This window comes from Mastigoproctus giganteus, chromosome 10 (genome assembly GCF_048544385.1).
Source record: "Mastigoproctus giganteus isolate SK-2022 chromosome 10, ASM4854438v1, whole genome shotgun sequence".
Taxonomy (NCBI): domain Eukaryota; kingdom Metazoa; phylum Arthropoda; class Arachnida; order Uropygi; family Thelyphonidae; genus Mastigoproctus; species Mastigoproctus giganteus.
This window is the reverse complement of record NC_143584.1, coordinates 134,800,383-134,827,459: the sequence shown is the minus strand read 5'-3', so window position 1 is coordinate 134,827,459 and position 27,077 is coordinate 134,800,383. Positions and strand designations below refer to the sequence as shown.

At 35.0% G+C, this 27,077-nt stretch overlaps 1 protein-coding gene across 4 annotated transcripts in view; it reads right to left on the bottom strand.

Moving 5' to 3' along the window:
* Positions 1-784: 784 nt before the first annotated feature.
* The window catches only part of LOC150079297 (neprilysin-1-like), a 329,066-nt gene continuing 302,773 nt past the window's right edge, over positions 785-27,077 (bottom strand). For all 4 annotated transcript variants that reach the window (XM_090384129.1, XM_090384131.1, XM_090384130.1 and 1 more), the window contains 2 exons: positions 6,380-6,456; positions 785-1,118 (listed from right to left, as the gene is read on the bottom strand). In XM_090384129.1, coding sequence (XP_090240255.1) covers positions 1,019-1,118; positions 6,380-6,456 — 177 coding nt within the window. In that variant the 3' untranslated portion in view covers positions 785-1,018. The remainder of the gene's footprint in view (positions 1,119-6,379; positions 6,457-27,077) is intronic.

Here is a 27,077-nt window from a genome sequence, read left to right as displayed (position 1 = left end):
TTGTTGTAATGAAGGAAAATATGAACCAAAAAAATATTCTGGATGGATAATTGACTGGATTCTATTTCAGGAAAAAGATTATGACTAAGCCAATAACCTTACTGTGAAAGCTTTTGTTCCTAAAGGAATCAAATAAATAACTATTTTTACTTTAAGTATTAAATATTATTCATATGTTACAATATGATAGCATTCTATAACCACAAAAGGCAGAAAAATTCCACCGTATTGTAATTTTAAAAAATTCAAAAGTATTATTAGGTATCAACATTGTTAGTGCAGTTTATATACCTTAGAGAGAGAGAGAAGGAAAGAGAGTGAACAATATAATCTAATATAATCATATAGAAAAAATATGAAACAGTTTGAAATAGATGTTTTATATATGCACACAAATTCATTGCATTCTGTTGAACACATTAAGCATACTTAAATTAAGTAACACAAATCCCCTGAATCCAGTCAATGATGTAATGAGATGGAAGACTGTAGAAATAATACATATTCACGTACAGACAAACATATATGCAAATGCATAACCTTACTGAGAATTAAAGGATATGAAGGTAATGTTCTGATATGACACAAGAAAGTATCCACTTCTCATAAAAAGAAAACAAATAAGAAAATCACACTGTTTTCTTCATGTGCAAAGACGTTTCAAAATGTTTGTGACATTCTTTTGAAGCACATAAATAGTTTTTTTTTCCCCTGGAAATTATATAATTCATTAAATACACCATTCACTTCTTGTAAGTCCCTTATAAATCTTACACCATAGGTATAAAGTCCTAATGAAGAAAAGTTTATCTTGGTGATAGTGCTGTTTTAAACAGTTTTCTTAATTTATTCAATTCATGATCAATCACCACTGCTGGTTATGTCTGTTAGAATAATAACCCTTCCACAAGTCACAGCATTTTACAACAATGTATACTTTCACCACTTAATTTCCTTTCCACTAGAAGTAAAACGTTTTCTGAAAAAAGGCAGTTCACATGCATTTTATTTCTTTCTCTCACCACACTGAACACTTTTTTGCAGGATTCATACGACTTCCAGGTGGACAGTTATATGCCTGTGCGAAGTCATAGGAATTAGATAGTGGGCCAAGGACTCTGAAACAAAAATTCATACATGTTATACCATAATCAAAAATATGAAACACTGGGTCATTTGCAAAATGCTAACTTTAATATTGACTATATATATGCAATTTATAAATTGCTTAGTTATATACAGTATATAATGGCAAAGAGACAATCTATTAATAAATATTTACTGTAATTCTAGAAATTTCATGATGTTTGATTTTTATTCTAAATGCACCTGGTTGCTATTATATAACATAAGGCAATTTTTTTTTCCTTAATAACATAAGGCAATTTTTTTTTCTTAATAACATAAGGCAAGGTCTAAGGACAGAAAATTCATGAACATTTCAAAAAGAGATTTTTCAAAAATTTATTTAAAAAAAAGTGAGTTAAAAATGTTTAAGAAACATTAGTATGCGATGTCTAGATGTCACATAAAACTCAAAATATGTTTCTGAATATCTATCTGAAACTTGTGTACAAAAGTTGGAAAGCCACAAGAGAACTGAGCATGAGAACCTGTCAAGTCCCCTGCCACTATATTTGCCAACTATTTGAAAAGAGTGGTTGGGGCATTGCTGATGCTACAAAGCTTTGAATTGACAATGGCATTTGTTTACAGTTCAAGTTGCTTGTTTTTCCTCTTCCATTAGTTCTAAGATATAATGGGTATTAAGAAGCCCAAAATGTTAGGGAAGTGATGATATAGTCTCCACTACAGAGGTTAACTGGTCTTAGGTGGAAGTGAAGAATTCTGAAGATTCATCTTCTGTAAAGCATGCAAATTAGCCCCTGAACACATGTTACTATAGATGTAATACATATTACCCAGTATTGGAACTGAAAAGCTATTCAGTTGTGTAATAAGTTTAACCTGGTGGTTGGTGCCCTGCCCCAATTATGTAATACACAGTGACACAGTGCGTGACAGGCTCACCTTTTTATTTCCGAAAAAAGTTCTTGGTTTTTTTAAATTTTACTCGCAGTATACCATGCTTTATTCTTTCCTTATGAATTGAAATACTTATTAAATGAAATCAGCTATTTTTTAATGAAAAATTTATTTAAAAATGTGTTTTTTACACTAGTTATTTTCAAAAAATCAATATTCTTATTAATTCTGTTGGAAAAACAACAACATTCTAAACATAAAATGTGAAATGTATGAAACTATTAGTCACTTCCATTTTCAAGTTCATTGAACTGTTCAAAGTGTGAAATTCAAACAAACATGTGCACATGTATAATTATAATTTTGCTCATTTAGCTTAACAATACTGTGTAACCAAAGTACATCACTTCCAAAACTACTCAAGTAAAATTTGTACATATTTAGATAGCCAAACAGAGGAATAGCTGCTAATCTTAAACTGGAAGTGATGCATATAATATGGTGCATATAAGTATGCATATAATATGGTGATTAATTAAAATGCAATAGACACTTTTCAGGTGCGTTTATAAAATAATTAAAAGAATCAATAGTAAAGGATGATATATATATATCTAAAGTAATAACAACATCATATTATATGCATACTGTGGCTGTTTTAATCATTAGTACATATAATTGCAGGAATGTTACTAACAATACTACTTATTTCATTGATTTTATCAGTTTATTGGATATTAACTTTCAGTGATCTCAATCAATGAAAATGTCATAATAACTGTATTACAATAACATCAGCTGGGGAAAATATTTCTTGTAGTGTGGGAAACAATGTCCAATGATGTGTTTTGCTCTAATTCTTACGGTACCAATGACATTGGACAAATGTATATTCTTTTAATGTGCAACACAGCAGTTCAGTTTCTGCTATAAAAAAGATTTACAGAACAGGCAGTTGGAGCGTTCATTCAAAATGTCAAAAATAAAATCTGCTCCTAAACTTATGAAATCATGGATTGCCCTTCACGGAAAACATTTTATTGTGGATGGGATTTTGTGTTGTTTGTGAAAAGAATGTTCCCTGCAGAAAAATATTTCATATCAATTAACATGTGGAATCACACATTATGGTCAAAACTAAAAAGCAAAGAAAAATTTCCAGGACAGTCATTTTTAACCAAGCCATGTATCTCAAGGAAGGAAAGAGATGTTAAAAGGATTCACCTGTGTCTTGCTTGGTAATCAGCAATATCCCTTTCAATAAGTTAATTAATCCAATTTTCAGATGATTTTTAAAATAAATCAAACATTCCAAATAAATTTACCTTGAGAAAGAATTATCTTAATACTATTTATATTGATCTTATTCACGAAATTCATCAACAAGATATTATGCTCGTGGCCATTATATTGTGCACTGTATATGTAAGAAATAAAATGAAGAACCCTCTAGCCCACATTTGTTTGCAAGGTTCTTGAAAAACCTGAATTTTTGCACAACTGCAAGATTTGAATAATTCTTTGCAGTTATCATGACCAGACCAAGAATGAAGACAGTGAAAAAGTGTGCATTTTTGTTATTGACTTATAATGGAGGAGTAATTGAATGATTTAATGGAGGAAATTCAATGAAATTTGGCAGATGAGTTCTTTGGAGGAAGTCAAAAGGGAATTTTATGATTCCCACCAGAGGATAAGCTTTTATGCCGCAGAATGTTGCATAACTGTTGTTAAGTGTATTACCATGATGTTAATAGTATGGCACCTCCTGTTACAAGTGACAATATCTGTACTGATTCATCAATCTGTGCTCAATATGTGCTTTGATATAGTCACCATTCTGGTCCAGAACTGAAACTAAGTAATGGCATGGTCAACTGCAGCATGTAGCATATCAGGGATGAAGGTTCTCACATGATGTGAGCTGCTGCTATCCTTCAGGGTTGCTAGGTCAGGAATTTTTCCACAATGCACATTGCCCTTCAGGTAGCCTCAGAACCAAAAGTTACTATGAGTGAAGTTGGATGGTCAAGTTGGCCGCACAGTGGGAAATGAGCAGTTGATCAATCTGTACTCAATACACGGTAAAAAACAAAAATGATAAAAACAAAAAAAATTTTGTCATAGCAATTATTGTAACATTGTGACTGCATGCATATTGAATTATTAAGGGCAGCCAGATTTTCAGCACTACAGTTCACAATGGGCTATGCCATTTTTGTGGTATACTAGGGACTAGAATCTACATCCTCCTTCTGAGTGATTGTGTATCCTTACTTGTGGCCGATCAAAGACCAGCCATGGTCCATGACAGTAGGAGCATAATATAGGCCACATGACTATATAGACAAATAAAGTGGGCCAGCAAATCAGAATACCTTATCATGGAGGGTTTTAATTTTCGAGACATCAATTGGATCTCATGGATTGGTGGCCCACTCAGTAACAGAATATTTCTGTATTTGCTAGATGACTGCTTTCTACCAAAATGTTGGAAAGGCAACAAGAGAAAGCAATATTCTTTATCTGGTTATCTTTATCTGGTTATTCACAATTTATTAAGAATCTTCAAGTAAAGGAACCATTAAGTGGCAGTGATCACAGCATACTGATGTAGGATTTATTCAAATTGTCAAATTGTCTGGGTAAAGGGAAGGGATGGGATTTTGTTTTTGCAAAGGTGATTATAATGGGCTCAGCCATTTTTTGAACTCTTTTTGGTGTGTACCAACTGATGTTAAAAAATATAAATGTTAAGCGGGAAGTGTAAAGGAAGTAATCAGAGGTTATTAAGCAGTTTATACCAACTAAGAAATGCTATTCAAGGCTTAGACTAAAATTGATGTCAGTTCACCTTCTGTCCATTTTAGTCTAACAACTTATTAACTTGTACCACATTATTCAAACACGATACATGTTAATCGGTTATAATAAGGTAAATTTGCATCATTAAAATTGAAATCCAGTCCAATCCAACAAGGTAAAAACTTCCAGTGTGTTATTTTGGTCAGTTAAAATCTATCTGAGTGTAGTGGGCAAAGGTAGATATCTAAATGTAGTAGAAGCTCTATGTCTTTAACTGATAAAATTAGGTTTAATTACTAATTAACTGAGGGCAGTTAATTAGTAATTCACCCTTAAGAAAATTGCATACACATACAGGATAATCTTCGCTTCTTGGGAGATAAGAGTGCACGAGACAGTTGTGACCTATTTGGAATGTGACAAGGATAACTTCTTGTTTGATTTAATATATTTGTTTACCCTCTGTCTATAGCATATCATCTGCAGAGTGAAAGACTGTTTTCAAGAATCTCCTCTCAGAAGTCAGCATGCTGTGAGAGGTACTGCTAATACTTTTCCATGGGTTTCTGAGTGGCTTAGGATTCAGAAAAAGTGGATATTCTTGTGGAAGTCACATAAACAAGCTCAATTAATTGGTATATAGGAAATTGTATTGCTTTACATGTATATGTTCGATATACAAATATGAGACAGCAACCAATTTGGCTGCAGTGTTTTCATTGGTACTATCTCTATAAATATCACAGTGGAATGCAGCCATATATATTTCAGTGGTCCAAATTGTTATATTTGTATAAATATAACAACTTGGACCACTGAAGTATATATGGCTGAGTTCCACTGTGATATATACAAAGATAGTACCAATGAAAACAATACATTCAAACTGGTTGCTCTCTCATATTTTGAACCACCAGTATAAATCAGAAAACTGTGTCTTATGCGAAGCAAAAAAGATTCATGTAAGTAGATGGCAATATTGTCATGTTTATATGATAAACAGTTTTATTGAGAATAACTGTGAGTTGTTATCAGGTGCAACTGATTTAAGGAGTTTCATTATCAATAAAATGTCCAATTATATCATAGCATGTGCTTGATTAATATAAGCAAACACTTGGGAAAGCTACAGTAAAGAAAAACTCCTTTGGTTATATATAATTTACAACATCAATGCTCTCTCTCTCTCTCTCTCTCTCTCTCTCTCTCTCTCTCTCTCTCTGTTTTTTTTTTTTTTTTTAACTTAAGAATAATACTTAGGAAACTTTCCTGAGGTGACCAATATGCTATAATTCACACAGTATGATGTGTTGCTTTCCCACTCCATTTGAACAGTGCATATTTCTACCATAGTTGATCTGTATACTTTACTACCAAGCAGGTCCACAGAGTATCTGGAATTCTCAAAAATGAAATAGGGAATAAATCTCAATGTTGTTGGATTTGTGGGATTCACTGTACTTTTATCTCAGTTCTATTCAGTATATATGAAATATGCTTTAATGGATAGAGTTTATCCTTGCTTACCATTACATTAGGCTCTTAAACAACTATGTATATCGGAAAAAAATTTTAAAGTAATACGTACCTAATGGGACCTGGACTGTGAACAGATGACCTAATTTTACTGAGGGCATCTTCTGGCCTCATTGAGCCACACCAGATCTGAAAATGCATACATACATATTTATATGCACATGGCAAGTTTATCTCAATTCAACTAAATAACATAGAAGTGACAGTGTACGAAATGTTATCAAAAAGATTTGAGAATGAACTAATATTTGGGAAATGATGATGAAGCGTACTGACTATTCAGATGGATCTCCTTCACACTGCATACTCTGACCACATAAGTCAGAGGAGTTTACAACTGATCATTCTGACAATGACTAATACGATCATTACCATATTTGGTGTAGTGTAGGCTTGAGGAGGTAATGCAGTTCCACTGCACCCATGTGCTGTCTACCTTGGCTAGAATTACCATGTTAGAAGCCAATACCAAGGAGCACTTTTCATACAATGGGAAGTGAACCAATATGCAACCTTACCAAAATTTTAGAGAAGTGGACATTTGACAGTAGGTGCAAAAATGTACCAATATGTTTAGTACTTCCTATCAAATCTTAGTGAAACAGCAGATCACTTATTACAGAAATGAACTTCCTGATACAATGGCTGTATAGCCTCAGTATCATCATTAATACTCTAATATGGGAAAACAGGCCTTCTCAGGTGATATCAAACAGTTCATGAGGTACAACTGTGCAGCTGGAGCATCCCTAAGGGCAACTATGGAGATGACACAAATATTAGTATATTGGTAGAGACAAACAGATGCAAGGAAGCTAGACATTCAAAAAATATTTATAAATAAAAAAGAACCTGGTTTCATCAAAGTATCTGTCCAACCCTTCCTTAAAGATTATGGGTTACAAACTGTGCAGATGAACAATTAATTTTGAGGTCTTGGAAACAGATAAGTTTTTTAGAAATTTTTGCCTTTTGCTGACTTAATTAACATATTAAATTGTGTTAGATAAATAGTCCTAGTCACAGTAGATTATTTTTAAATTCAGCTAGAGATTTTTGAAGTTATGACTTAATATTTGTAGAGTGTTTGTATCAGTGATTTGGCATGAATATCACATTCTATAACACATGTAATGCACAGTAGTGTAATTGTATGGTTTTAATTAGTGGTAAATAGTGACTTGAAGGTTCTAATCACATAGGTTAGCATATTTTTTTTCATTATGGCTAACAAAAATTTTATTTCTAGTAAGGCGATGACTAATTTAAAACTCTATGAATTTAACAGCATAACATAATACATATAATGTAAACTTGATAGCATAATACATATTACTGCATTTAGCTATCTATCAGTATAGTATTCCCAAATTAAATTGAATTCAATTAAATTAAAACCATGCCTCAGACTAGAGCAGCAAAGCAACAGGCTCAAGTTGTGGGAGTGCTGTGGCTTGGGGAAGAACTAAAGGAAGGGATGGTTCTCTTACAAATCATGGCATTACAAAATGTGCTATTTATTATTATTATTAGCTATTATTATTATTAGGTGCAAAGAAGCCTGAGGGTGTTGCTCTGCACCAGCAAATAAAACAAAAAAAAAAAAAATTCCTGATTTATCCAGAGAGAGAGAAGTAGAAGGGAATCACCAATAAAGAGAAGAATGGTGATATTCAGCTTAGGACCCTGGGTGTGCCAAGCCCATACTCACCAGATGTGAGCCTTGCATGATGTCTGCAAATATCTGGAATGGGACATGCTACAGCTAAGGGGGGAATCCTTCGGGAATTGCAGAATTCACTGGTCCCACAGGGGGTAGTTATTGTCAGTGAATCTACTGTCAGAGAAATGGATAAATATTGTGCAAAAAAGGATAGGAGGAAAAGGACCAGGGTGTGTCTACCAGGAGCAAAGTTGATGTAAGACAGCTATCATCTTTTAAAGACAAGAAAGGTGATATTGCTGCACATGTTGGCTAATGACATTAAGAGTAGGAGATATGCGGACTTACTTAACAAGTATAGGATGATGTTGGGAAAAAGTCACAGGTTAAGATTAAATTTCAATGCCTGCAATTCTGCCCGGGGGGGGAGTACATGGTGAGAGCCTTCTCAATGAATCCAGCCCTGGAGAATGTGCAGGGCTCATGGTGCAGAATTTGTCTCAGCATGGTCTGTGCTTGCTAGCAGGAGAGACTGTTTTATAGGGATGGGATACACTTTAAATGGAAGAAGTGCAAAAATATTCGCTGATACTATCAAGGCAGTGTTAAGCAGGACAGAAAACTAACAGCTTGAGAGATGAAAATGATTCTTGCACCTGATTCTATCGCAGCATCCTGGAAATCAAAGTCAAGGATTTCAAGGCTCTGCTGAGTCATGGAACAAGTAAATACATGGGCTGTGTTAGGGAAACTAAAAGTAAGAACAGGTGCATGTATCCTTGCATGTACACTAATGCTAGGAGCACAGTAAATAAATTTGATTAATTTGAAGTGCTGATTAAGTCATCATATGTAGACATTGTAGGTAGGGCTTACAATACTGGGATCTCGAATACTGGGATCCCAGTCATGTTTTTATGGTATTAAAATACCGGTATTGATACAAAAAATACCAGTTTTTCGGTACTAATTTTAAAAAAATAATTGTTTATAATTTAATCACATAAAGGTTATAAAATCACCTTTATATGATTATGACATCGTTATCTCTACTAGCAAATGTTCGATAAATCATTGATAGGACACCATGCAACATTGCAACCTGTCCACAATTCTCGGAAAACTTCATGTCTGACCGTATCGTAACTCCCAGGTCCCATTCCTTCACTACTGACTTTAGTTCAACTCCACCAAGTGTATAAGTTATTTTTGGATTGCTGTTTCCCAGGTGTAAGACCTTGCATTTTGCTGAATTAAAGCATAGCTGCCACTTTTCTGACCATCCCGGAAGTCTATCTAGGTCACTCTGAAGAAGCTCTGCTTGGCGGCAGTCATTAACTACTCTACTGATCTTTACATCATCTGCAAGTTTAGATCTCACGCCCTCCATCCCTTCATAGATGTCATTTAAGATAATCAAAAACAACAGTGGTCCCAATACTGATCCTTGGGGAACCCCCCACTACTTACATTAACCCAATCTGAGGAATAACCATTTATCGCAACCTTCTGCCTGGTGCCCTCAAGCCATCATGCTATCCATCTAAGGATTTTCCCTATGATTCCAGCCTCCAACTTATAAAATAACCACTCATGTGAGACTGAGTCAAATGCTTTGCTGAAATCCAAATAAACAATGTCGAAATTATTCCCTAAATCCAGCTCACGAGTGACCTGTCAAAATGGCTAACCAGATTTGTTAAAAATGATTTTCCCTTTATAGAACCATGCTGTGTATCCTACAGAATTCCATTTCCATCTAAATGATCCTGAATTCCACCCTTGATCATTGCCTCAATGATTTTCCGTACTACTGAAGTTAGACTGACCAGTCAATAATTTCCCATTACACTCCTAGAACCGCCTTTATGTTTCAATTTACACCAATCCAATGGAATCTCTCCTGTCCAGTGATGCTCTCATAACTAGCCTTAATGGTTCAATGCACTCACTTGCTGCCTCCTTTAAGATTATAGGGTATATGCCATCAACCACAGGAGTCTTACTCCTGTAGATGCAAAAGTTCTCATTAAATAATCATTTGAAATTTCAACATCATTAATTGCATTTTTTTCAACTTCACTTCCATAATATCTCATTGACACAAAGGGTTTTTTTAATGTAAATATCGATGCAAAGTAACTGTTGAGTTCATCTGCAACTTCAGCTATGTTATCTAATACTATCCCATGTCCATAACATAAGGGTCCAATCTGATTTGTCCTTCTGTTCTTTGCATTTATATATGTGAAGAATTCCTTAACTGCACTCTTTGCTCTCTTCTTTATTCCTTATCCCCACTCTTTGCTCTCTCCCAGACTCAGTAAAGATACTAAAGTGAAAATTATACTTCGCTTAATAAAACGTCTTTCATCCTTCGGAAAATGATGAACATAATTCAACCATGGAAGACCAACATGGAACAGAACATCAGTGTTCTGCAAATTCGTTCCAAAATAAGAAATTGCCTGACTCCAATGAGATTTTAAAAGATGAACTTGAGTTGGAAAATAATAAAATACTTTTAACTATTTTTGCTAAAAAAGTTCAAAGCCTAGAAAATATGGACTGAGATCGTCTACGATTATCTCAGTACAATATACCAGAATAGAATCCGAAAGGGCTTTTTCTGCCACTAATCAAATACAGTACTGTATATACCAAAATTAGATCCATTTTAAACGATCACACTATTGATTGCTTATGTTTCTTAAGAGCTCACTTTATTCAGACAGGTAGTGTGGATGCTTAAACATAACTAAACTTTGCAGTAACAATATGTATTTCTTTGTTTTTAGAATAACTGTATTTTAATGATTTTTTTCAGAATATTTATTATTGCAATAAAAGTTTATTTAAAACATGAATAATTCAAATAATTACAGTACTTGTTTTTTTCCTTACTTTATTGCACCTAATTGTCATCAGAATTTATTGAATAAAACATTTGTTTTTGGAATACCGGGATACCGGTATTCATAAATTAAAAATACCGAAATACCGGTTTCATAAATTAAAAATACCGAAATACCGGTATTAAGATTTTGACCGGTATTGTAAGCCCTAACTGTAGGGATATTGGAGGCATGGCATCACTCAGACATAAGGGATTCAGAATTTGAATATAGGGAATAGAATGTGTAGAGAGAGGAAAGGACATAGTGAATAGTATGTGAGATCTTGTGGCCTCAGGGGCTTTTCCCAAATCAGCAATGATCTTTTGTAATAAAATAGAGACTCTGGAAAGGCCACAAAAATGTATATAGTGTAGTCTTTGGGACTCTGGAAAGGCCAGGAAAAATGGAGCTTAGAGTATAGTCTGCATAGTGTAGTCTTGGGGTGTATTGTTCTGTTGCTTATCTGGCCTTTTTTTTTTTTTTTTTTTTTGCTGTTGTGCCCTTGGAAGACCAAGGTTAATAACGGCACCCCTAAGTAATTTATTTTATTTTGCGGCACCCCTACTCAATCTACTCAATTTTCTGTCTGTTAGATCCGCTTTCTCTGTGTGTGTGTGTATATATATATATATATATATATAATATTAAAAAAATATATATATTATATGATAGTTATTACAATATAATTATAAAAATTACATTTCATAATACAAATTATATATATATACAGTATATAATAATTTTATTCTTTATATAGAGGTACTAAGTAAACATCAATTATAGATCACCACAAAATTAAAAAGATACTGTACACCTTTTTATAATGAAATAAACATATAAATTTAAGAAAATAATAAGTTTAAGTAACTTAAACCCAAATTACTTGGTACCCCTGGAATGTTGTTGTGGCACCCCGGTTGAAAACCACTGCTTTACAGTGTGGAGGTGGGCCAAGCAGTTGGGTTATGTAAGTCTCTGGTAGGGTGAAACCTGATAATTGCCTAGGACGTCAGAGCTCAAAAGAAGAAAAAAAAAAGGAAGAAAGAAAATCCCCCCCCTTTTGGAGGAAAGGGGTGAACAATAGGGAGGCCTCCACGAGGAAACAGAAGAATAGGGGACAGAGGGGGCACCGCTGCAAAGGCATCCCACCTCTAGAGCGGGACTGTTGAAAGCAGTAATAGCATTTAAGGTGGTAGTAGGGCCCGCCCCAGAATTTGCAAGTCCCTTTTCAAGAATTACTCATGGGGTCTTGTTCAAAAAAGCCTGGAGTCCTGTGCAAAACTTATATGGGGTGTTTTTGTAATAGTGATTTTTTAATTTTTTATTTTTTAAAATTTTACAGTAACTAAGAAATAATTAAATTTAAAAATACAGTGGATTCCGGTTAACTGGGGCAGCTGTTTATTTGGGGAAAATCTTAAAAAAACAGAACCCAATTGAGAAAATAGCCAGGATTTACTTCACTTAATTGGGACATGAATCTCCAGTGCAGGAGACCGCAGCACTGGAGATTACCCTACAATTGTCTCCAACCATACCACATGGTTCAGTTGGATTTCTGGAGCTCACAACCATAAAACAATAAAAACAAATAGCAGTCACCTGTTTATTGGGCTTTTCTGTTAGTGCAATCTATCATAAATGGATAGTAAACTCGATATTATTGAATTTGCGATAATACCGACAGCTGGAATTCTGTGGATTATTATGGTTAAATGTGTTTACACTTCCATGAAATCTTCAATCATATAAAAATAATTTTCAGATCTCTTCGTTCCTATTTTTAAAGCTTCGTAACTTGTTACTCCATTCTCACTTGCGCGTATCATGTTACTTGCAATTTGTGTGTGCCGTGTTCTTTGTTATTGATTGCTTATCTTTTTACTGTTTTAAATTTTAACCCCCACCCACAAATGTCAGTGAACAGAAATGTCAACAAGTTAATATGTAAACTAGTTAAAAGTTAATATTACAGTACGTATTAATTATTCCAATTATCACGTATATTCTTCCGATTTTCACGTATCATTTAATTTTTTAATTGGTAAGGTAATAAAGGGTAAATTTGTGCTTAATATATCTTTACTTTTATAGCCTGTGGATAATATTCTTCCTATTTTCGCTAATTAGAATCGCTGTTTAATAGAATTAAAATTCAATTCACAAACGTGATCATAATGACTGGCACTTACTCCCCATTGTATAGTGAACGGTACTTTACTATGGTTAGTCCATCTAACGTGATTTGATTGTACAGTGAACCAGTTGTAAAGTGGGGGCCCATTGTATTTTTAACTATTTGCATGAAACTTCGGATAATTGGGGCAGCCGCTTAATTGGGCCAAAATGCACTAGTCCCGATGTGTCCCAAATAACTGGAATCGACTGTAATTAATTTAATTTATAAGCTATTAAAATTTTTTCATATTATATAAATTATTAAGTCTGTGTATTTCTGTTATTATTAAAGATATTTATATCATGTAAATTATTTGCATAAAAAAATTGTCTTTATAAATCTTAATTTCTTAAAAATCATCAGTTTACATAATATGAAGAAGAAATTAAAATGGGAAACAAATTTCCCATTTTAATTTCTTCATCATATTTTAACCATACAGATCAGGAGGTAAGTTTCGTGATATTTATAAGCAATGCTAAAAAATTTAGATCATATAGAGAATTGAAGCTAATAAGCATATGCTAACAAATAAGTTTCACAGTTTTTTTTTTTCATTATATTGCTTAACTTGAGAAAAAATTGAAATATATGGTAGAAACAAACTATTTTGTAACTGCAAAATATAAATATGAAACACAGATCCAGATAATAGGAAAATTAACGTGCAATTTCATGTACTGTATTTATTTCAAATGAATAATTTGCCTGCCATGTTGAATACTGGTAAATGTTAACCAATCAGATGACCAGCATGATTTCTGGGTATGTGGGACAGGCGATTGGATTAGTTTTATCAATACCCTAAGTTGCAGAATGGCAATCCCTTTGACTCTTAATTCATGCTTAGCAGCAACACTAATCACCTCAATTGCCTGAAGGCCAGAGGTGCGAACAATGTGTTTCCAGTTAAGTCTCTCGTAATCTGTTCGTTACATGGAAATTTACTTTGTTCTACAGAAACTATTTTAAATATTCAATATCAAACGAAACATACACATTGAGAATGAAGTATACGCTCAGAGTAATTTTCACGTCGACTCGCGAATGTACTCTTGGAGTGATGATAATGTGGGTAACTAGGCATTTAGATGGCAGTAGGCTCGTTGATAGAAATGTGGAAAAGATGCAGATGATATTTTAGACCATTTGTGCGTGGGGCCCTGTTCAACTGAACCGGCTGAACATGCTAGTGGCCGATGCTGGGTGGTAAGGCCCGCTAGGCAAAAAGTGAGCAGTGTGCAGGAGGACAGATCCCGTAGGAGCGAGAATAGGAGAATAAAAGTTATAAAATTAGGGAGCCCTGTGTGCATTTTGGTCACCATCTAGTCATTTTTTGTCGGAAGTCTGACATCCCAGACCAGCTAAAGCCAGCATCAGCATCCCACACTATGCCGCCTGAGAAAAAGATTCAGCATGGCATCAGCAAAGGGCAGTAGGGGAGGCACCCAAGTTAGGTTGCCCTCACTGCAATCATGTTGTGGGGGGGGGGTCCCATCTATGATGAGAACACAATTCATTCACTTGTTTCAATCACACATCTGCCATACTACATGCACATAAGACATTTTTTTTTTAAGATTTATTATTTTTTTTACATATATTCAGGGTGTACCTATTAAGACTATTGAAAACTTATATTCCTCATCCTTTCACCTTCATTCACAAACCCTCACATACAGGATAAGGATAGACCACAGAACCCTGGATATGGACACCACCAGAGACAGTTTTTTTTTGTTTTGAAAGAGTCACAATTTGGTCTCTTGGGTCACCACACAGTTTACCCACATGACCAGTTCATTCACACAGTGATTACACATTTTAGCCTGTTATAGATGGTTTTGAAAAAAAAGAGAATTTTTTATGTTTGTATACATATATACATATAGTATAGATAAAATGAGCAGAAGTGACAAATATGGAGGTATAGGTAAATTATGTTTTAAAAGTTAAAAAAAGGTTATATGGCAATTGCACCTATGTGTGCTAAGTAGCAGAAAAAGATACAAAAGTATGTATTTAAGTTAGGAGTAATAAAGTGAGAGATAAAGTGATTCTGGAAAAAATAAATGCACTGATTCCAAAACTCACCATAAAAAAGTCTCTATCATGTCTACATCAAAAGAAGTACCAACATTTAATGTTAAAATAAAGGGATTTATACGTATAATTCAAATTTGTAATACAAGTGTAAAAAAATATTATACGTTCTCTATAACTCATTTAACTTAATCCCAGGGGCTCACATCTTGTGAGCATGGGCTTCGCACACCCAGGGTCCTGAGCTGGATATCGTCATTCTTCTCTTTTTTTGGTGATTCCCTCCTACTTCTCTCTCTCTCTCTCAGGGTACTTAAATTTTTTTTTGGCTGGTGCAGCATAATAAATAACTTTGGAAAAAATATCATAAATCATAGAGAAATAGTTATAGTTCAATAATATATAATCAGCATACCTGTAATTGTCCTTAAAAATGTTTTCTATTAAGGAATTTTCTCTTGCATTCCTGGTTACTCCCTCATAAGAAACCAGCAGTAATCCCCCATTGTTACAGGATCCCAGTGACCTTGGTACAGCTTTTCCATCGTGGAAATATTTTGATGAAACCGCTCCCTTTGTTCATCACACACATCTCCCAGATTTCTGGTGGGAAATTCGAGATGGGAATGGAGAAAATGAATTTTAAACGACATTAGACAGCCCATGTTTTTGTAGCACTTGATTAAATTAGACACCAACATTTCATAGTTTTCTTCTTTCCTATTACCCAAAAAACCATGTACTACCACCATAAATGATCGCCAAGCTGCCAATTGAACCTCCTTTAACTGGGTTTCAAACACGTTGTCTTTCAGAAGTTTCCTAATTTGGGGGTCCTATGAAAATTTTTTTCCTTAAGTTTGGCATGTTAAATTAGGAAACACACTTCTCAAGTATGCAAACCCATTACCTTCTTTATCTAGTCCCTTCACGAAATTTTTCATCAATCCAAGTTTGATGTGCAGGGGTGGAAGAAACACCTTGTTTGATTGCACCTAAAGGAATGTATTTTACATTACACTGTCCTGGTATTAACTTGTCCTGTTTGTCCCAACGTTGCACAACATAATGTTCTTCTGTTGCACGGCTGTCTCATAAACACAAAAAAACAATAATATTTTGCAAAAAAACCCTTGCAAACCGACAAGCAAACCAATAACCTTCAGATCACTGTATATGTTCCAACCATAATCCTGGTATTTTATAGCATGTAGAACCTTAGACATGCTTTCATGACTTTCTTTAAATCCAACTGAACGAAACACAGGAACTGATGGAATTTCATTGCCATTATGAAGCAAAACTGCTTTTAAACTTAATTTTGAGGCATGAGACACAATCAATTAAATTGGAAAACCTTGGCACAGCCTACAAAAATCCTTACCAAAAACACTAAATGTGCTCTCTTCAAATTGTAAATTGTTGCATGTCAGAATTTAAACTTAAGAACCATAGGTAAAAGTCTGATTATGTTTATCACAAGAAAACTGAAAGCCAGAATCAAGTGCTAAAATGAAGAGAATTAGCTTATATCTGTTAAAATAAATCAGTATGTCATACATTACTGGCTAGATTATGCACACAAAACCAGTGGACAAAATCGAACAAAGAACAGTAGCAGAAAAGTTGGCACATTTGTCAAGTGGCGGAAAGTTGGAAATAATATATGAAGTAAAATGCAGATGTAAAAGAGAACTATGCAAATGGAAGGAAGAATGAGTGCGCTCTATAGCAGTTTTAGTCTAATACTTATATATAACGTTTGACAAGTTAAATATTTGAATGGAAATGAAAAGGATGGCTTTGTTTATGGCACCAAGGAAGAATAAGTGATTAATCGTCCAAAAAGAGCCAACTGAAACTGGAGCTTGCTTGAAAAGGTTCCTGATAGCGAATTCTAAGAAAATCCGAGAGATAAGTTATAGTCCTGGAAATTAAAAACTATTAAAAACAGTTTTAGCGAATTGTATTAGGAAATTATAGTAGCTAAATTCAAGGTGACGTATAGGAAATATCACAAGGTGACAGAATTAAAGATTTCAGAACAAAATAGACAATGAAAGGTCAAAATCATTGTGTTATCCTGAAATAAATTTGACAAAAGTTTGACACACCATGATGGGAGTAAAGTCCTGCAAATTTAAAAAGGCAACAGAACTATAAAAGTAGTAAAATCCAAAAGAGTCTTCTATTTCTTATATTCTTATTTTTCTTTTATTTTTATTATTTTTATATTTATAGTATTTTCATATTCTTATATTATATTCTATTTGATGCTTGCAATTTCTTTGTAATTTATTAATTATTATTATATTTTTTCTTTCCTGCTAATTGGCTTATTAATTCAGCCCTTAATTTCTGATAATTCAATGTATCTTTTAGGCTCTTCACATTCTTTTCCTATCTTCTATCTTAATTTTTCTATTTCCTACTAGTTTTGGCACCTTGTGTTCTTTCAATTCCATCTATTTGCACTTCATCTCTCATTTTATTACTTCTAATTTAAATTATACATATATGAACATGTATTCTGGAGTGCATACAAAAATATAGTTAACATCAAGGGAGACAGTCTCTTTCACTTCTGCAATTTACTCATACGCTCAGTTTCCCTCATCACAGCATTTCGAATATGAACACACACACACACACACCACCTTTTTGGGTAGGGTGCTGGCTAAGTAACATAGATTCATAAACCATGCACTCATGTCTGCACAGGGTAGGACAGATGTTCCAACCAGAAGGCTGATAATCACACAGAAAGGCTCACACAGTGGTGCACTTGCCCCATAGTCATTCAGGGCTGCCACTGGTGGCAGCCATAGCATGGACAACATTCACTTTCCTGCAAGTGGGAAGAACTCTTATACCCATTTCAAATCTGTCTAATTGCAACATTATAAACATGTGGTTTTGCAGTTTAAGACAATCTTAGAGCAGCCACTGACACACGTTCTCATTCAACACAGCTAACATTTGTGCACTTAACACAGCAGGCTCTCACTCATTCAATCACAATCCCACACACACAGCCAAACACACACAATAGGGGTTAGCAGATATCACTCACATACTCACAGACAGGGCCCCAATTATCAAGTAGGAAGAAGTCATAATAGGGGGGGCAGAAAGATCAGTTTGCTGTAATTGTCTATATATATATAATTTTTTTTATGTATATAAATAGTGTTAGTGTTGCAGTTTGAGATATCATGATGCCTATGGAATGGGCTGGGTATGTTGTCTAAAGCGTATGCCTCCTATTTTTTAAGACAGTTTGGACATATTAGGTAAAAGTTGTGTAATATTGTTCTGTAATGAAAATGTGTTCTTAGTTTCTGTGTGTGGGAGGCCAATCCTCAATACTAATAGATTTTGGGAATTGTAGTAGGTTGGGCACTCATATAATAAGTGCTACCAATCTTCAGGATCATGGAGCACAGGTGCAGAATAGGTCATCAGTTAGGCCAAGCTGATGCAGCTTAGCCTTAAAAGACCCACTTCCAGTCAGGAAAAAGGTCACGAACAGTCCAGGGAAAACCAGGGAGATGATTTTGGAGAAAACAAGGCCACAATGGGCAGAAATCTCTTCATCACCCTTGGTGGACTGTTCCTAGTTTGTCTGCCCCTGCTGAGTAAGCTCAGTGGCAATCCTCTCCTTTTTTTACATTTATATCATTGGTAAGGTCTATTGTTATATCTAGATGTTGTGTGGGTATTGCTTTTCTGAGCCTGTAGTACAGGCCTTGGTGTACTATTTCCAAATCCAGGAGGAGAGCACCTGCCGAGACTTGAAAGGTGGGGGTATTCAATTAATTCTTTCAAGGAATAATAAAATTCAAGAAAGAACTAGATAAACTATTGGAGGGAATGGATAGGTGAAATGGGATGTGTGTGTGTGTTTTTTTTTGTTGTTTAAAAGCTGTTTGAGCACTGTAGCCACCCTTACAAAAGCAAAAGCCCCTCACTGCTAATAATCAGATCAAGAATATTGCTTCCTCTTGTTGCCATTTTAGCATACTGACATAGAAAACAGGCATCCAATAAATTCACAAAAGTCTTGTTATTGTGTGAATGACCAGCCCACAAGTTCCAATCGATATGTAGAAAGTTAAAATCGCCCATTATAAGTCACTCTTATTTACTGACCCACTCTATTTCTCTGCATAGTTGTTTTCTTATAATCATCACAGTTCATTAGGCCTATAACTTATTCCTATTCTCATTTTTGTTTTCCCAGTATTACACTGGCCACCCATGCCAACTGGATGCACTGTCTTAGATTTAATATGCTTCATAACTGCCCCACTCCTCTCCTGTCTGTCTTTTGTGCTAACTAACAGTGAGGCTCTGTGTTCGGACAAACAATATGGCTTTAAACCTGGCCTCTCCACCAAGGATGCAATGCAGCATCTGCTAAATGCAGCAAATGGTACAGAGGAAAAATACATGCTAGCCATCTGTTGATTTTTCTGGTGCCTTTGACACTCTCTGGTGCATTCTCTGAAGGCTATGTCAGATAAGTGTGCCAAGAAACCTCAATAACATCACCTGCAGGCTGCAGCTACCTTGACAATAGGCAGGTAATAGTCAGAACAAGATTTCAAGAAATATCTAAACCTGTGGAAAAAGGCTACCCACAGGATTCCGTTTTGTGTTCATTTTTCTGTACAATAGTGTGATGTGAATTATTAAACATGTCTCTAAGTCTCACAGATAGCTTTAACTGTTGCTGATGACCTGGTAATCATAGTAAGGGCAAACAGCCATAGAGAACTGGAAAATCTGGCTAACAGCACTTTACTAAAACTGCAGGATTGGACACAAGTCCATAAATTAAAAATCTCAACAAATGAAACCAAAACCATCCTCCTAAAAGGCACCCTTAGAAGATTACCACTTATAAAAATTAATGGCACTTCTATCAGAATGGTCCAAGAATTAAAATACCTTGGTATCATTTGGTGTATTCAGTTACAGCTGGTAACAGCAAATTCTAACTGTGACGCATTCGGGAAAGGAATTGTAGAAGCTATGAGATTTTTCATACCAATTAAGAAATGCCATTCAAGGTTAAATGAGAGTCAGATGAAGTGATGAGACTTGTCGCAAAGAAAAAAAAAGTACGGTATGCATATAAATTAAAAGGTGATACAGGAGCCTATGACAGACATAAACTAGCCTGTAATCAAGTCATATAGGAGGTTAGGCAAGCTATGGTAGATTACAAGAAGCCTCTGCCAAAGAAAACTTATATTAACAGTTAAAGAAAGGAGTTGAATAACATTGGTCCACCTAATGTTTAACTGCTGATGATGCTAACAAACTAAACAGATATTTTCCATTTATATTCATGCATGAGGACCTCTTTAGGGAAGGGTAGGGAATGGCAGCAGTTCATCAAAATATAACAGGAAGCTAAATAATTTTGTAATAACTGACGGCAAAGTGGAAGATAAATTGTTGAAAGCTTAATTTAAAAAAAGGGATGAATGAGATTTATCCAATTATATTAAGGGAGGCAACAAAGGAGGTAAGCAAACCCTCAGCCATAATTATGAGAGCATCTTTGATTCAAGGGCAGTTCCTGTAGACTGAAGATGTGGTAATATACCTCAATTCACAAAGGGGATGAAAAGGTGACATGAGTAACTAGTTAAAGAAGTAGTTCAGGTCAATCTAGATGGGAATGAAACTATACTGCTGCCACAGAATGGATTTGTTAAGGGTGATCTTGCCTGACCAGTCTGATAGGCCACTGTGATGCAGTAACAAAGGAACTGGATGCAGAAAATAATTTTGATATCATATACTTGGATTTCATTCAAGCTTTTGATACTGTTGCACATAAAAGACTGCAGCTTTAAGGGAAAGTTAATGCTCTGGATAAAGAGATGGTTGAGTGGGAAAAGAATGAGAGTAATTATTAGACCACAAAGACCAGAACACTAGTCTTTGTGGTCTAATGTTATTAGTGGAGTCCCCCAGAGTTCAGTGCCCATTATTTCTCTGTCTAAGTTTTAAGATGATACAAAGGTTGGCAGGGTGGTTAATGACAGTAATCAGGCTATGCTCCTGCAACAAGATCTAGAAAATTTAGGCAGATAGGTTGAGAAATGGTAGGTGAAGTTTAACATTGGCAAATGCAAGATACTGCATATGGGTAGTAGTACTCCCAGTTTAATGTACCAATTGTGTGGTACTACAACACTCAAGGTAGTGGAAAATTAGAAAGACGGAGGAAGGGGGGTAATTGTGCATTCAGATAAGCTCTGTAAGCAGTGTAGACTGGCTGCCAACAGAGCTCATGGGGTTTTGTCAATTATATACAGGAAACTTGCTAGCACCCTTTGATCCCTTCACTAATCTCATTGCCTTTCTCTGCACCCATTCCAGCAGAATGGATGCAGAGAAAGGCAATGAGATTAGTGAAGGGATCAAATGGGTGGTCTTACTAAGAAAGGCTTCAGTTCTGGAAATTTCAGTTGTCGTTGTTATTTGGTTTTTAGGAGCATTAGCAACTAAGGCCATATTGCTCCGGGGATATGTGGGGGTCATTCCCTGACCTTTCCACATCCTTCGTATTTGGTAGTCATGGGCTCGAACCCCGGTCTAATCAAGAAGCGTGTGCTACGCACTGCAGCTCCTGCCCACCTGGCTACAGAGGCTCCAAAAGAAATTTCAGTGCCTGCAGATTAGGTACCTGTGAGGTTATCTGAATGAGGTGTTTAATGCTTTGAATGGATTGAGCAAGCCCAATGTGATGGCATTCTTCCTCTTGATCAGACTACTACAGAAGTGAGGAGGCATAAATTCAAACCAAAAATGAAGTTTGTCTGCAGCTAGCAGGTGGTCGATTGTTGGAACAAACTTCCATATGTTGTTGTTGATGGGTAGTTTGAATAAATTCAAGGAAGAACTGAAGAAATTTTTGGAAGGGATGAACAGGTGATAAGGGAAGGATGTTTTTTTTTTTTTTTTTTTTTCTGGCTGATGCTTTATAATCTTGCTTTCTTGCATCATTTGCCAATACTAATTAAATGGTAATTTAATTTATTTATCTAAAAGAGAATTTTCTTATATACAGTCCACAACTATCCTTTCTTAATTTAAGTGCACATTCTCTACCTGTAAAAGAAAAAAGAGAGACCCATAAAATATCCCAGTCAAGTCCCCATACAGATATCTTCAAATTAATTTTAATCTCTACATGAATGGATCTTGATATCAATAACTAACCTTACTACTTTTCACTGCACCTCTTCCAACATATTTGCATTCTTCCTGAAATGGGAAATTCCAAACCTGTATAGCATACTGAAGATGTGACCTAACCAAGGTTCAGTTACATTTACAATGCAATAATTATCTCTTTTTCCCTACTAGTAAAATTCCTGTATATCACATATAAAACACCATTGCTGCTCAAATACCTTGTCTAACTGTTGAAGTAACTTCATATAAAATTGCACAATTACTCCTATCTACTGCCTTAGGTTTTTTTTTTTTTTTTTTTTTTCCAAGTAATAAAATAATCTTAGATTACTATTACCCAAATGTGGAACCTTGCATTTCCAAATATTGTACTTTAACTGCAATTTTTTAGGCTAAGTGATGCTAGCAAAAAAGCTACTGTTTATCATACTCCTAATTTACCCTAAAACAGCCCATGTATTTACTTGTTCCATGATGACCCACTGTGCAGGGCTTGAAATCCCCAACACCTTGCTTTCCAGGATGCTGCATGTTCCAAAGGAAGCAGTGCAAAAATCACTTTTACCTATGGCTACAGATCTAGTTAATCTATTAGTTTGTGTATCCCTCCAGGCAAGCAGTTTTCTGATCTGCCCAATGAGTCTTACACAGTCTTTCCAGAGCTGAACTGATTGATAAGGCTCTCAACATTTCCTATCATGTCTGGGCAGAATTGCAGACACTTTCAAATTTAATCCTAACTTTTGACTTTTTCCCAAGCCTATTATTCACTCATGAACGTTGTTAACAAATATCAAAACAACAAGGGATTCAGTACTGAATCCTATAAAGTACAGAAAATATACATAAGAAATTTTCTACATATTCTTAATTTTATAACTGTGCCAACATGGATTAGGCCTACTGATTTCACTTGTGACATGGATTTTAATTTTTCCAAAATTCATGGTGTTTCTGGGCGTACATTTAGTGCTAATTTTAAAATTCCAAATCATTTTTACTTATCACGTACGACTATTTTTTACAAACAGAAAAAACTGTTTTTTTTTTAGATATACATTCAATGTATACACAATATGCAACATATTTCCTTTCTGATTGACAAGTACAGATGGGCTGGGATGAGATTAGATATGTCAAGCAATGTCCACAATGTCATTCGCTATATAAATCTGTTAAGTGTTTCTTCCACACTGATTTATTTTCTTGGACAGTCATACAAACTAGTATTTGTTTTTAAAGTGATTTTTTTATCTCTGACAATTTTTTTATCTCATGGTTGTTTATGTAGCAAAAAAGAGCAACATCCACCAAATCTAGCTGACTGAATAAGTCAAAAAAGGTGCAAGCTTAATCCAATGTAGTATAAAAGGAATCCAGTTTGTTGCTATCTAAGGCTGACAGGAGGACATGGCCTTCTGACACAGCCTTGATATTTCTGATTTTACATATTTTTATATAAAAATAACCTTTTTCGTAAAATCTGTAAAAATATAAAAGAAACCAGAAGCACCTCCACCAATATTTTCATATTTTTTTATTTGAAAAAAATTCTGATGTGATAGAGCAAATTTCAAGTAACTTTCAAAATTTCCATTAAAAATGAAGTTCAGATTCCTGATCAGCAGTAAAACATAAGAGCACTTTTGTTAAAATGAAGACTAATTGAAATCTTTTCTCCAGTTAAAACTAACTGAATCAAGATAATCTTACCTCAATTTATTTAGGTGATATTCCTACCATATGTAGCTGTTAAAAGTTTAGATCTGAACTAGCACTATATTATTATTTTAGAAAAATCTTCATGCATAATACATACTGCGAGTATTGAAAACCACAGCTACAAATTCCATTTAACCTTCAGTCAGAATAATAGTAATGTTGATTGTTGCTTGCTTTTCTTGTTGCTTGTTGAGAGCACTAATAATCACAGAGAGAAAGTGACATGAAAATAGAAAAGCAATTAGCTTAGATGTAAGCCATAGAGAAAAATTAAATCCCATAAATGGTGGAAAGTAAATTTGCAGTTAGCTATGACAATGCTGGGTGTCAGTGTTTAATTGGACAAAGAGAGGAGAATGCATAATCAGAGTTTCCCTAATTACACATTCCCTGTATGATTTTTTTTGAGTAATTTATTGGCAGCTTTACTAATTTTTGAACAAAGAATATTAATCATTTTGGAATATTAAAGGATGCATTAACATAAGTTGTTTAGGGAAGTTTCTTTCAGGCAGACTTAGCAGTGATATAGTAAAATCTCAAAGAAGGCTTATTCAATTTAATACTATGTGAAGGAAGGATTTTGAAATGAAGTTACTCCAGAATTTATTTAAAAATGTTAATTCAGTATGTGTTTGCTTGTGTTTCATAAACTGTCCTTACTATTTTTTTATACTGAAATCTGAGATTTTATTTGAAATTTTAAGATTACATTAAATTTAGTTACTTCCATATAGGAGACGGATCACAATCCTTTTTAACTTAAAAGGATACATTTTAAGTTCATCAAATATTTATTTTATTTTATTTTTAATTTCTGGAGGTGGATTTAGGTTTCAGATTGGAACCTGCATTTCAGGAAGTGGAAACCCAAATTATCATGACTGAATTTTAAATTTTTTTTTTTTATTGGTGCACAATTATATATAAATAAATAAAACCAAACTTTCTGTTTATACTCTGAGATGACCAAATAAGGTCAGAGGAGTACACAACATGGAGAGAATACAAGAACATTCTACTGAATTTAGTAGTCATGCAGCTTGAGGAATTTGAAGAGTACAATGTGTACAGAAAGGGAGGAGGGGTTATGTTGATATTTAAGAAACACATAAAATCTAAGGAAATGAATCCAGTTGACATGGGTGGACAGTTGAGTCAGTTTGGTGTGACATAGGCACTTGGAAAGCAAAAATAAGAGTAGGATTGTGTAGGCCTAATAACATGAGATATAGATGAGTCATTATAACTTAATATTCATAAAGCGAATATTTGTAATTCGGGAGAGCGCTCTGGTCGCGGGATAAGTATTTTTACCATATTCTTCGTTAATTAACATAGTACATTGTGTTTTATAGAGATATTAAATAGGTTTAGTAGCATTCATTAGCTTCTTATTTTGAATTTACCCAGCGATTTTTGAAAGTTGCGACTCCCGGTGTTGGTACCAACATTGTTGCTAGCCGCCATATTATAGTTGATAAGAAATAGCATAACGTATATATATCTCGAACTGATAGCGTAAGGTAAAAAGTAAACTAGATAGCGTAATACGAAGCACTGTATTAGGAATCTGTTAGCTTATTATACTATTATCAATTAATCAAAAATATTATTAATCTTATTAAATTTCATTGTTAATTAAATTGTATTTAAATGGAAATCATGACCCAGACTAGAGCTGCGAAGCAAAGATCACAGACTAGCAAGAGTGCTGTGACTCGGGGAGAAATGAAGGGGGCAATTCTCCAATGCATCACAGTCTCAAAAATTGTGCAAAATGTGAAATGTTTGCCAACCTTTCTAAAACAGGACATGATCTAGCCAAGGAGGATGGATGCGTTTGTGTGTATGCTAGGTGTCTAGAGTGTCAAGAAATTAGGTTTGTTTGTTATTTGGTTTTTAGGTGCATTAGCAACTAAGGCCATATTGCTCCGGGGAGATGCGGTAATTATTCCATGACCTTTCCGCATCCTCCGTATTTGGTGGTCATGGGCTCGAACTTCGGTCTAATCAAGAAGCATGTGCTATGCACTGCTGCTCCTGCCCACTTGGCTACGGAGGTGCCAAGAAATTAGGTGCCAACTCAGCATTCTGACGGGCATCTATAAGAGCTTGAGGTGTAGGGTAAATGCCCTCGACGAAATTAATATGAGGGGCCCATCAAGCTCTCAGCTGCCCAGCTCAACGACAGAGCTCACACCTGTGCATCAGGCAAAACAGAGGCAATCTCCAAGGCAGAATGCACTGGTCCCAAAGGAACTAGTTATTGTTGGTGATTCTATTGTCAGGGAGACGTGGAACATACTGTGCAAGAAAGATAGGTGGAACAGGACCAGGGTCAAAATGGGCAAAAGTTGATGACGTAGAGCATGTATATCATCTTTTAAGGGTACAAAAGGTGATACTGTTGTACACGTTGAAACTAATTACATTAAGAGTAAGAAATCTGCAGATTTACTGAACAATTACAGTCAATGTTGAAAAATTCACGAGTTAGGCTTGAATGTGAAAGTGTCTGCAATTCTGCCCAGACATGATAGGAGGGGGTATATGATGAGAGCCTTGTTGATCAATTCAGCCCTGGAGAGATTGTGCAAGGCTCAAGGGGTAGAATTTTTCAGCCTGGTCTGTGCTTGTTGACAGGATAAACTACTTCTACAGGGATGGGATACACTTAAATAGAAAGGGCACAAGAATATTTGCTGATGCTATCAAGGCAGTGTTAGGTGGGTCAGAAAACTGCTAGCTTGGGGGATACACAGACTAAAAGGTTAACAGTGGCCACAGGCAGAGGCAAAAGTGATTCTTGAACTGCTTCTATTAGAATGAGAAGCACCTGGAAAGCAAGGTAATGGAGATTTCCAGGACTGCTGGGAGTCATAGTGGAACAAGTAAATACATGGGCTGTGTTAGGGTAACTAAGAGTAGGAACAGGTGCATGTATACTTGCACATACACCAATGCTAGGAGTATAGTTAATAAATTTGATGAGCTTGAAGTGCAGATCAAGACATCAAAGGCAGAT